The sequence below is a fragment of the Pleurodeles waltl genome, chromosome 9 (genome assembly GCF_031143425.1).
Source record: "Pleurodeles waltl isolate 20211129_DDA chromosome 9, aPleWal1.hap1.20221129, whole genome shotgun sequence".
Lineage (NCBI taxonomy): Eukaryota > Metazoa > Chordata > Amphibia > Caudata > Salamandridae > Pleurodeles > Pleurodeles waltl.
In genome coordinates, this window is record NC_090448.1 from 886793056 (window position 1) to 886806355 (window position 13300).

At 43.9% G+C, this 13300-nt stretch overlaps 1 protein-coding gene across 1 annotated transcript in view; it reads right to left on the reverse strand.

Annotated features, from left to right (window-relative positions):
- ITPK1 (inositol-tetrakisphosphate 1-kinase) overlaps positions 1–13300 on the reverse strand; it is a 480681-nt gene that overhangs the window by 41627 nt on the left and 425754 nt on the right. Inside the window, exon 8 of the mRNA XM_069208217.1 lies at positions 2387–2552. Coding sequence (XP_069064318.1) covers positions 2387–2552 — 166 coding nt within the window. The remainder of the gene's footprint in view (positions 1–2386; positions 2553–13300) is intronic.

Here is a 13300-nt window from a genome sequence, read left to right on the forward strand (position 1 = left end):
GGTGGAATTTCCAGTTAGCCAATTACAATTGGTTTCGACTATATCAAAATTCCAGTATATGGGGGTGTGTGTCTCGAAACAGGCCAGCTGTGTCTCATAGTGTCTGAATGTTTTAATTGATGTTTTCATTTCAACAATAGAAGTTAATTTGTTTTAGCTGCTGTACATATTTCAAAAAGTCCATCGGCAAGAAACGATTTTCCAGAAATCGACTAGTCCACCGAGAAGCGTGTAACGCTTGGCAGACACTAGCAAGCAGAAACACCGTGACGGTGTGTTTATAGAAAAATCGCCCCGTTTCCTGTCAGCGCGTGACACATAAACTTCTGTTATTTCCGGATGCTTGCATTTTACTTCCTCCTCTGTCAGCATGGCATCCCGCACTCTTGATTTCATTACTTGGTTTTGACCCCACTGCTTCTAAAGGGAGATTGTCCTGTAAATTCCGCTACATTAAGTTGAAACAAACTAATGTTGCAATCCAAGTCTGGACATCTTCATGCTCTGAAAACACAGTAATTTGCATGATGTTCATGCAATACAATATGGTAGCCATACGCTCTATAAATGAATAATAATAGATAATAATAATAGTAGCAATAATAATAATAGAGGAACGCTAATAACCCCATAACCTTATGTGCCTTATTTCTTTGTGTGTTCACAAAAAAACATTTCGACTCTCGACAGACTTTTAGTTTAGATAATTCACCATTACTTTTAAAACATTTTATAAGGGGGAAAAACATGACCCAAAGCACGTTAGAGTACATGGAATATAAAACGATCCAGGGAATCGATTTGTATCGAAGTATTACTGTTAAAAAAGAATTTTCATAAGCCAGGGCACGTCTTAATAGATAGCCATTGTTGGCTAATTGGGAGATGAAACAGGTGCCCTGGTGACATTAAATATCTGTCTGCCCCTGTGGACTAGATATATTTGATGATTTAATACGCTATGGTCTCCTGTCCGTGGTACACTATTTTATGCAAATTTGGGGTTAAAGCTTGTAAACGGATACTATTGTATTTATAGCCCATGAACATCCCCGTATTCAATCTTTTTTTAATTGTGTCTTATAACTCCCAGGATATCCAAAATACAATCTCAACTGAATTGACGCAAAGCACAAGAATGAGATTTTTACTACTCAGACCTAACTTTGCTGACGTCGAGATGCAAAATATCCTGAATGCAGGTAACTGGGTGAGAGGATTACCTCCTTTCTCAGTTTCAAGTTCTACCCTTCTGCGATCCATTCTCTAGTTGCTGCGTATAAGCCTTCAAGGTGCAGCCATGTGGGTGCCTTTGGGAGGACGAACAGTGGACTGGGACCTTCAGACATCTATAGGGAAGGGCGGTATTTGTACAGATTTAACTCTATCCAACCCACCCCCAGGCATTCAACAGTCTTGCAGCCTGCATTCTCTCTCACAAACTTCTACAGTTCCATCTACCCCTGGCTCAATGTGAAGGTATTAAAGGAACTCCAGTGGCTCCAAAACCTGGCAGTCAAATTGGTATGTGGCCTTTGACGCTGCAGCCTGGCCTCAGTAGCATGGCCTTCCTTGCAATGGCTGTCAATCAAGGCACACATCCAGTATATGGGGCTTTCCATGGTGCGCTGAGCTCTTTGGCAGACTGAGACTGAATTTCGGACTAAACTAGTAGCTCCATTCATTTCAGTGTGGTCGCTTAGACCAGAAATTCATCTTCTCATGGTACCCTAAATTCAAATTGGCTAGATGCAGAAGCAGGTCTTTTGAAATATCTTGCCCGGTCTATGAAATGCCCTCCCTACAGCCCTACAATGCATGTATTATTTTGATTAATGCTAGAAAGGGAACTTGAAAATATTTCTGTTTTGCCCCACCACCCCAGCTTTTAAACTGAATTCATGTTCACTAGTGCCAAGATGCCAAATAAATAAAATACATTAAAAACATTTTTGGTAATCTTTTTTTAAAAATAGTGAGAAAGCTTCCTGAATTTTACGGAGTTTGCAGGGTGGTGAGAGAATTGCCACGTAATGGAAAATACTCTAGCAAAAAATTACCTGTGAAAAACTTTGACTATAAGCCTTATACAAACTGTAAGCGTCATAACGTGTGTAAGTCGTTACTTGTGCACAGCACCACTAGCATATTTTTATATTCACACACCCTTAATTCTGAGGCACTCTCAGCCAGCCACTAAACAACTACAAAGACCAGGAAATGAAATGTGTACATGCGTATTTAAAAAGTAATGTGCTGCACACTACAACGTCTCACAATGTAGAACTTTTAAAGAAACTGTTGTTCAATGTGTGCTTTCCCTTCCAGCTGGAATCTCATTTGCTGAATGTGTTGTGCTAAATTCAGGAGGACCCATGTGCATTACCTGAAACACCAGGGGAGAAGTTCTTCAATGACGGTCGCTCCACCACAGTGTAGGACTCACCCACCACAAACACCTTGTAGAGCACAGCATTGTGGCTGATGAAGCTCTGGATGACACATGGAGGCTGGATGGCCCTCAGCCCTTCTTGGTTAAATATGATGGCCATCTGAAAGAATACAAAAACCACAAGACAATCACCAATACATCCACCTGACAACATTCTAGCAGTCTTCTGCCACCAATGGACTTCTAGAAACACTGATCATATTAGGCATGTCTGGATTTACACGTACAGTCAGCATCACAAGAGCAGCAAACCATACAATGAAACCTTCGACTTCAGCACTCCGGATATCGTCCCAGTTAAATATATAGGTGGTCATGTTTGCAAGACCTTTCAAAACACTGGGGCAGTCTCGACCTATCCATAAAGAAAACTGCCAGAATTCTCCCCGTGCTTATGTCAAACAGCTTAGTACTTTCTTGACTTAGGCAAGCTGGCTCGGAAATAGTTTTGGCAGAGGAACTAAATTAGTTGTGGAAAGATGAAAAGATTGATACATCAACAGTCAGATTGGTAGGCAGACATGAGAAAGCACATGACAATGGACGGAGGTCTGGACAAATGGAAGAGATGGGGAATGTATGGGTGGGGTGACAGCTAAAGTGGATGAGTGAGTTGTTCATTTGGACTGATGGATGAATACGGAGCTGGTAGAAGAAGAAAGGCATGAGCAGAAAGAGGTGGGAGAAGCACATGGGGTACAAAACAGAGATGTGCGGGAATAGACTGAACAGTCGAGGAAGACAGTGACAGGAGGAAGAACAAAGAAGACGTTGACAGGACAAAGGTCCAACAAGAGTAAAGGCGGAGATAAGGTGAAGAATAGGTGCATTGAAAGAAATAGAGCAGAAAATAGAAGACACAAGTATCAAATGAAGGAAGAGGGGGTGCGAGCAAAAGACACAATAATGTTCAGTAAGAGACATGTACATGGACAAAGATGAGCTGGCGGATAACAGGGAAGTGATGGCAAATGACACAGGAGAAGAAAAGGTTGCTTGTAGTCCTGGTTCTCCACTGAAGGTATCTTCATTGAAGGCTTAAATTAAATATGTATATGTGTGTGTGTATATATATATATATATATGTGTGTGTGTGTGTGTGTGTGTGTGTGTGTAAATATATATATATATATATATATATATATTTTTTTTTAAAGGTATTTGTCCCGGGACCCCCTATTATTTATTTATATTACGGTGGTCCCGGGGGACCAGGTGGCATTATTTAATTTTTTTTAACAGGCCCCGGGGAGGTGGAAGTCCCTGGAGCTGCGGAGAGGCTGCACTGTCCCCCACTGTCTTTATTGATTGCTTCAGGGAGGTGCCAGTCCCTGTGGCTTCTGAAAGTCATAGGAGAGGGGCCCTGTGCAGCTCCTCCTTTTTTAACACACTAATTCCCCCAGGACCTGGCCCACCCAGGGGGCAAATACTTTACAGCGCAGGAGCTTATGTTTTTTTTTGTTGCTTTTTTTTTTTTTTTCAAATCACGGAAAAATCCATGGATCCATCAGCAGATTTTTCCAAGAGTTAAAAATAGCTTTTTTGCCCTGGCAGGTTCCCTGGTCGACCCCTGCACCAAGGCTAGCAGCTCAGGGTATCCCTACCCTGGCCACTTTTCTTTTTTTCCCTTCTTGTTTTTTCCTTTGGGACAATGGCTGCCAAAAACATCCTGGTTGATCAGCACGGGGACAAGTTGGATCTGTGGACCCTCCGTGCCCCTAGATATCTATATTTCTTTTTTCTTGGCCCCAGCTTGATGGATCACCCTGAAACTTTCAAGACAGCAGCTGAACCAACTGTTGTATCAGTTTTGAAAATTTCGCGAAGCAGCGCTAAAATTACCGGCAAAAAAAAACAAAAACATATGGAAAATGTCACTTACCCAGTGTACATCTGTCCGTGGCATGAGACGCTGCAGATTCATATACTGTGCATTATCCTGCCATCTAGTGTTGGGCTCGGAGTGGTACAAGTTGTTTTTCTTCGAAAAAGTATTTTCGAGTCACGAGACCGAGGGACTCCTCCCTTTCGGCTCCATTGCGCATGGGCATCGACTCCATCTTAGATTGTTTTCCCCGCAGAGGGTGAGGTAGGAGTTGTGTATATAGTAAAAGAGCCCATGCAATGGAGTGAGTATGTATGTACATAATGTGTATAAAAAATAGTATACATTTACAAATGTACAAATGTATAAGTTGAACAAATTATAACGGCTACAGGCTGCCGGGGACGCGGGAGGGCGCATGTGAATCTGCAGCGTCTCATGCCACGAACAGATGTACACTGGGTAAGTCGTTCGATGGCATGTGTAGCTGCAGATACACATGCTGTGCCTAGACTAGTAAGCAGTTATCTCCCCAAAAGCGGTGGCTTAGCCTGCAGGAGTTGAAGTTGTCTGAAATAATGTTCGTAATACAGCCTGTCCTACTGTGGCTTGTTGTGTCGTTAACACATCTACACAGTAATGTTTTGTGACTGTATGAGGCGTAGACCATGTGGCTGCCTTACAGATTTCTGTCATAGGTATACTTCCTAGAAAGGCCATTGTGGCGCCTTTCTTCCTAGTGGAGTGCGCCTTTGGCGTAATAGGCAGATCTCTTTTTGCTTTAATATAGCAAATGCCTTGTTTGGATATTGGGTTTCCTGCATGAGGTTTTTGAAAGGCCACAAACAATTGTTTTGTCTTGCGAAATTGTTTTGTTCTATCAATGTAATACATTAATGCTGTTTTGATGTCTAGCATATGTAAGGCTCTTTCGGCTGCTGAGTCTGGTTGTGGAAAAAATACTGGGAGTTCCACTGTTTGGTTTAGGTGGAACGGTGATATAACTTTTGGTAAGAACTTTGGATTTGTCCGGAGAACCACTTTATGTTACCCTTCTAAGTGATGTGATAGCTATTAGGAAGGCTACTTTCCAGGTTAAGTATTGCATTTCACAAGAGTGCATGTGTTTAAAAGGTGGACCCATGAGTCATGTCAATACAATATTGAGGTTCCACGAGGGAACTTGTGGTGTTCTTGGGGGTATGATTCTCTTTAGACCCTCCATAAATGCTTTGATGACTGGGATTCTAAAGAGTGATGTTGAATGTGTAATCTGCAGATAGGCAGATATTGCTGTGAGATGTATTTTGATAGAAGAAAAGGCTAGGTTTGATTTTTGTAAGTGTAATAAATAGCTTACGATGTTCTTTGCAGAAGCGTGTAGTGGTTGGATTTGATTATGATTGCAATAATAAACAAATCTTTTCCATTTGTTTGCGTAACAATGTCTTGTAGTGGGTCTTCTAGCTTGCTTAATGACCTCCATACATTCTTGTGTAAGGTCTAAATGTCCAAACTCTAAGACTTAGGAGCCAGATTGCTAGATTGAGCGATGCTGGATTCGGATGTCTGATCTGTTGCTTGTGTTGAGTTAACAGATCTGGTCTGTTTGGTAGTTTGATATGAGGTACTACTGACAGGTCTAGTAGTGTTGTGTACCATGGTTGGCGAGCCCAGGTTGGTGCTATCAGTATTAGTTTGAGTCTGTTTTGACTCAATTTGTTTACAAGATAAGGAAGGAGTGGGAGAGGGGGAAAAGCGTAGGCAAATATCCCTGACCAACTCATCCATAACGCATTGCCCTTGGACTGAGGGTGTGGATACCTGGACGCGAAGTTTTGGCATTTTGCGTTTTCTTTTGTTGTGAATAGGTCTATTTCTGGTATTCCCCAGTGCTGAAAGTAAGTTTGTAGTATCTGGGGATGAATTTCCCATTTGTGTGTTTGTTGGTGATCTCGACTGAGATTGTCGGCTAACTGGTTTTGAATCCCTGGGATGTACTGTGCTATTAGGCGAATGTGAATCGCCCAATGCCAAATCTTTTGTGCTAAGAGACACAGTTGTGATGAGTGTGTCCCTCCCTGTTTGTTTAGGTAATACATTGTTGTCATGTTGTCTGTTTTGACAAGAATATGTTTGTGGGCTATTAGCGGTTGAAATGCTTTCAATGCTAGAAACACTGCTAAGAGCTCTAGATGATTTATATGCAGTTGCCTTTGTTGAGCGTCCCATTGTCCCTGTGTACTGTGCTGGTTGAGGTGTGCTCCCCACCCTATCATGGAAGCATCTGTTGTGATCACGTATTGAGGCACTGGGTCTTGGAATGGCCGCCCTTGGTTTAAATTTATAGGATTCCACCATTGAAGCGAGGAGTGTGTTTGGCGGTCTATCAACACTAGATCTTGAAGTTGACCCTGTGCTTGTGTCCATTGTGTTGCTAGACATTGTTGTAATGGACGCATGTGTAGTCTTGCGTTTGGGACAATGGCTATGCATGAAGACATCATGCCTAGGAGTTTAATTACAAACCTCACTTGATAGTGTTCTGGGTGCATGTTTAGTATTACATTTTGGAAGGCTTGTACCCTTTGTGGATTGGAGTGGCAATCCCTTTTTGTGTGTTGATTGTTGCTCCTAAGTATTGTTGTATTTGACACGGTTGTAGATGTGACTTTTGGTAGTTTATAGAGAACCCTAGTTTGTGAAGGGTTTGTATGACGTATTCTGTGTGTAGAAGACACAGTTGCTGAGTGCTGGTTTTTATTAACCAATCGTCTAGGTAAGGAAATACGTGCATGTGCTGCCTCCTGATGTGAGCAGCTACTACTGCAAGGCATTTTGTGAATACTCTTGGGGCTGTTGTTATGCCGAATGGAAACACTTTGAATTGGTAATGCACGCCTTGGATTACAAACCTCAAGTATTTCCTGTGGGAAGGATGTATGGGTATGTGGAAATAAGCATCCTTGAGATCTAATGTTGACATGTAGTCCTGTTGTTTGAGCAAGGGAATGACGTCTTGAAGTGTCACCACGTGAAAGTGATCTGATTTGATGTAAAGATTTTGCGTTCTGAGGTCTAATATGGGTCTCAGTGTTTTGTCCTTTTTTAGGATTAGGAAATACAGTGAGTAAACACCCTTTCCTTTTTGATGGTTGGGTACTAGTTCTATTGCTTCTTTTTGTAACAATGCTTGGACTTCTAGCTGTAACAGATCCAAGTGTTGCTTGGACATGTTGTGTGCTCTTGGAGGCACATCTGGTGGCAAATGTAGGAATTCTATGCAATAACCATGTTGGATAATGTCTAGGACCCACGCGTCCGTAGTTATGTGTTCCCAGTTGTGGTAATAATCTGTGAGTCTCCCCCCCACTGGTGTTGTGTGGTGGGGGTTTGTGACGTTGAAGTCACTGTTTAGTTTGTGGGGTTTTTGGGCTCTGGAATTTCCCTCTTGTTTTAGGGAACTGTCCACCCCTATATTGTCCTCGAAAACCTCCTCTCTAATATTGGCCCTGATATGTGGGTCTGACTTGTGAGGTGGAAGGCTCTGTGGTCTGGGCCGAAACCCCCCTATAAAGTGTGGCTTCCTAAAAGTGCCTCTGCTCTGTGGGGAGTAGAGCGCGCCCATGGCTTTGGCCGTGTCAGTGTCTTTCTTCAGTTTGTCTATCGCTGTATCCACCTCCGGCCCAAATAGTTGTTGTTCATTGAATGGCATTTTTAGCACTGCTTGCTGAATTTCAGGCTTAAATCCGGAGGTTCGTAGCCATGCGTGTCTCCGAATGGTTACTGCTGTGTTTACTGTTCTGGCCGCCGTGTCTGCTGAGTCCATGGCCGACCTTATTTGGTTGTTGGAGATACTTTGGCCTTCCTCGACAACCTGTTGGGCACGTTTCTGGAACTCTTTGGGAAGGTGTTGAATGAGATGTTGCATTTCATCCCAATGTGCCCTGTCGTATCTTTGCTAGAAGAGCCTGAGAGTTGGCAATTCGCCATTGATTGGCTGTTTGTGCTGCCACCCTTTTGCCTGCTGCATCGAATTTCCGACTTTCATTGTCGGGTGGTGGTGCGTCTCCAGAAGTTTGTGAGTTCGCCCGTTTTCGGGCTGCTCCTACTACCACTGAATCTGGAGTTAACTGTTGTTTGATGTACACAGGGTCAGTAGGGGGAGGGTTTATATTTCTTCTCCACCCTAGGCGTGATGGCTCTGCCTTTGACTGGGTCTTGAAACACCGGTTTAGCGTGTTTAACATGCCTGGCAGCATTGGCAAGCTTTGGTATTGGCTGTGCGTAGACGACAGGGTGTTGAACAAGAAGTCATCTTCTATGGGCTCTGCATGCAATGCAACATTATGAAATGAAGCTGCCCTGGAAACCACTTGCATGTAAGCAGTACTGTCTTCAGGTGGTGAAGGTCTTGCCGGGTAGCATTCTGGACTATTGTCAGAGACCGGTGCGTCATACAAATCCCATACATCCGGGTCATCTTGACTCATCCCTGTGTGCGTTGGTGACTGCATCATTGGGGGTATTGCTACCGGGGACAGATGTAGGGAATGTAATGGTGATTGTTGTGGCGAAAATCGTGGTGGAGTTTTCTCTTTTGCCACTTTTGCCTGTGGCTGCATTTCCACCTCTTGGAATGCAAGCTTCCTTTTCATTTTGATTGGAGGAAGAGTTCTAATTTTCTCTGTGTCCTTTTGGATATGGAGCCTTCTTTGTGTGTGGTCAGGCTCTCCCATGCCCAGCTCTTGTTCAAATCTATGGCCTTGTAAATATGTGGAAAGGCCTTGTTCCTCTGTATAGGAGCTTTGTTTCGGCTCCGAGGACGAATGTTTCAGTACCAACATTTTTTCGACAGTCTTTTTCGGCTCCGAGGAAATCTTTTTGATTTTCGGTGTGCCGAACTCTCGGTGCCGTGTCTGTTCGGAGCCGGTATCTCGACCGGAGTCGGATGTCTTCGGCTGCTGGGAGGCCTTTTTCGGTGCCGATGTTTGGTCACTGTGTTTTCGGGTAAAGCTATGGCCTGTTGGCAGTGGCGTCCCCTGGGCCTTCATGATTTTTGTGTGAGTTTTTCCCGGGGCTGGTTTACTCACTGTTTGCTGCGTCTTCGGCTGCTCACTCTCAGACTCGTCTGAGTCCGAATCTCTAATGGCGAATGGCTCCTCTTCTTCGACATTGGTGTGTCCGGCCGGTGTCGACGCCATCTGGGTTTTGAGCTCTTCGATCCCGCAGTGTCTTGTTGGATCGAAATGCCCGACAGGCCTCGCAAGTATCCTCGTTGTGTTCGGGGGACAAACACAGATTACAGACCGTGTTGTTCCGTATAAGGATACTTAGTGTGGCAGTTGGGGCAGAAGCGGAAGGGGGTCTGGTCCATGAGCGTTGAAGATGGACGCGGTCGGGCCGACCAGGCCCCGCCGAGGAGTGGAAACCCCGAAGGGCTGCCGGAACCTTTGTTTCTTCTGTGTCGATGTGCTAGCACTAACCTGGTACCGAGCGCAAACAATACAGTCAAATTTTCTGATGGATGACTATCTTTTCCGAACCAAAACACGGAGCATAGAGGAACACGTCCGAACCCGATGGCGGAAAGAAAACAATCTAAGATGGAGTTAACGTCCATGCGCAATGGAGCCGAAAGGGAGGAGTCCCTCGGTCTCGTGACTCGAAAAGACTTCTTCGAAGAAAAACAACTTGTAACACTCCGAGTCCAACACTAGATGGCAGGATAATGCACAGCATGTGTATCTGCAGCTACACATGCCATCGAACATATATATATGTTTATAGGCATATATATACTGTTGAATCATTTACAAAATTTTCAAAACTTATACTTTAGTCAGTTCAGCTGCTGTCTTGAAAGTTTTGGGGATTCTGAAAACGAGTCTCCCCATTCATTTTTTCATTGGGTCTTTAGGCATGCCTACAGCCCAAACCACTGAACGGAATTACTCCAAATTTGTCAGGAAGCTAGATACTGTTCCGCAGATTGTGCTTTTTTGTGATTTGGTGTAAATCCATTCAGTAGTTTTGGAGTTATTAAAGGTTAAAAAATATAGATATCTAGGGATGCGGATCCTCTGTGAATCCCAGCGTTGGCTCCTCCACTAAGGCAGAGGAGCAACCCCCCCCCCCCCACCCACTCCCCTACTGGCAGCAACCGCTGCAAATCCTTTAACAACAAAAGGATAATAAACTAAGTTTATTATCCTTTTGCTGTTAAAGGAGTGGGGCATTGGGAATACCGGGGACGAGGGGAGTGCACTTCCCTCAGTGCGCACATGTGTTTGGCCGGCCTTCTCTGGCCGGCCAAACACACATGGGCACTGTGCTCTCTCCAGCCCGGCACTGTGTTGCCAGGCTAGCGAGAGCAGGCACAGGCTTCCAGTCTGGGTGCTCCCAGCCAATCCTAATGCTGCGCTGAACAATGTCAGGATTGGCTACAGGGCAGGCTGGGAGTCTGTGCTGCCTGCTGAGAAGATGGAGGAGCAGCAGTGCAGCATGCAGGTAAGTTCTTTTTTCTTTACTTTTCAAATAAAAATTACTTTATATTATTAATATTAACCTCCATGCGCCGCCCTGTCGCTTGTAACCCCCGTGAGCCGCGACTGGTGAATCCAACTAACCCGGTGCTGATATTTGATTGGCTGCCAATACTTCAACAAGGAACTGTTGGCAGCCATTTTGCAACTCTGCTTCAGCCGATCCCCACAATAAAAGATACAAAAAGAAAAAGGGGCCAGGGTAGGGACACGCTGAGCCCCTAGCCTTGGTGCATGTATCCCCCAGGGAACCTGCCAGGGCTAAAAAGCTTTTTTTTTTTTTTATAAAATCTCAGAAAAATCCATGGATCCATGTGGCACAATCATGTGCTTCTATCTATGATCAATAAACCAGCAGTAATCGTGCCAAATATTGGGTCATCACCCTGGCATACAGGAAAGACGCTGACATTGATTTGTTGTTTTTAGTCATTACAATTAATTGGAAAGCAATACAACCTTTCCACTCCTATGTCTATACATATTTATTAATTGTAGTGCACAACCCGGGCGCTCATGGAAAATCGAATGCTTGTCAGGTAAGAAAGCAAGTGCTTCTAGCACAAGTTTACTTAAACTCCAAACAGAATACACAATTCCAAGTACCTGACTTAACTCACCCTTAAGATTTACCCATTAAATGTTAAACCAACGGCCCAAACGTCATGACAGCTATGGCGCTATAGCAGGAAAATTGGCACTAGAGATCTGGTGCTGAAGTTAATGCTCTACTCTAACACTAAACATCTGTATACACAGAATGAATAGACTGCCAGTATAGAGCCAGGCTTATATTTAATGTACTTCTATGAGCACTGTATGCTCGCTAGATGCAGACAGGCGTAAATATACCAAGGCACGAGGAGTATCCTTTGTTGCTGCGGGCAAGATAGCCTAGTGAACGCTGCACCATGTTATCATGCACAGTGATGGCAGACACAGCCAGGAAGGAGTTCTGCATTAGATCACTTCCTGTTGTGTGAATTGTTGCCTCTGAAGCCTGCCTGCCATAGAGCCTTGGATCATTGGCATAAAGGTCGTCTGGAGTCGCTGTTTAGAAAGTCTGCTTTGAAATAGGAAGAATTTGTTCAGAGAGTAATGAGGGCTCCTGGCATTCTATTAGTTATACTCAGGTAAGTGTGTTGTCATAGACATAACAATATATATAACCTGGCATTTCTGTTCATGGTCACTGTCCTCATCAAACTTAGATGGGGAAAATCACTGTATTCTCCCCCTTTTAATGAACATTGTTTAATCTACTCACCCCAACTTCTTGCGGCATGCATCAGAAGCAGTAGTTACATTATTCATACATACTACTAAAAAAACATTAACACCTCATAATATTTATTCCTTCCACATTACATTTATATTCCTTCCACATTACATATACATCATGTACTATCACACACTATCACGATAAGCCTTTTTCAAATACTACACTACACTCTATGCTAATACACTCTGCACCACTCGACTTTACTCCACGCCACTTCAATGTATGCTATTAGACATTAGGCCACTACAATCTAATCCATTGTACACCTCTCCACTCTACTCTGCTCCACTGTACACAATTACACTATATTCTCCACTACTCTATGCCAATCCACTGTACGCCAAGTCAGTGTATACCACTGCACATTACGCTATTCCACTGTACACCACTCCCCGCCATGATAATCCAATCTACGCTATTACACTGTACACCACTCCATGACACTCCATTCTACGCTATTCTAATATATGCCACACCACTCTTTCACCACTGTATGCAAATAAACTCAACATGATTCCAATTTACACCCACTCCACTGTATGCTACTTCACTATGCCACTACACTTTACAATATTCCACTGTAAGCTATTCCACTGTACAATATTACAATGTACGACACTAAAGTCTACCTCAAGCACTGTACCCCACTCCACTCTTTAGCACTCCACTCTACATGTTCCACTCTACAGCAGTCCACTCTACACCACTCCACTGTACACCAATCCACTCTACGCCACTCAAATCTATGCTATTCCACTTTACGTCACAACACTGTACCTCATTACACTCTACGCCACTCTACCATAGGCTACTTCACTATACGCCACTCAACTTTATTCCACTCTATCCCACTCAAGCACACACTTTCCGCTGTTGGCCACTCCATGCCATTCTACACTATTCAGCTGGGCGCAACCACACTATACTTCACTCTACGCCAGTCCACTCTACGCCAGTCCACTCTACACCACTCCACTCAATCACTATTCCATTGTATGCACTCCAGCCTATGCCACTCCACTGTACGCTATTCTCCTAAATGCTATTTCTTAGTACTCCACTCTACGCCACTCCACTCCAGGTTTCTCCACTCTATGCTACTCCTCTGTACTCAACTTCACTCTCCACCACTATAAGCTACTGCAATGTACGCCACTCCACTCTTTGCCACTCTATTCCACTCTTTTATATGCTAT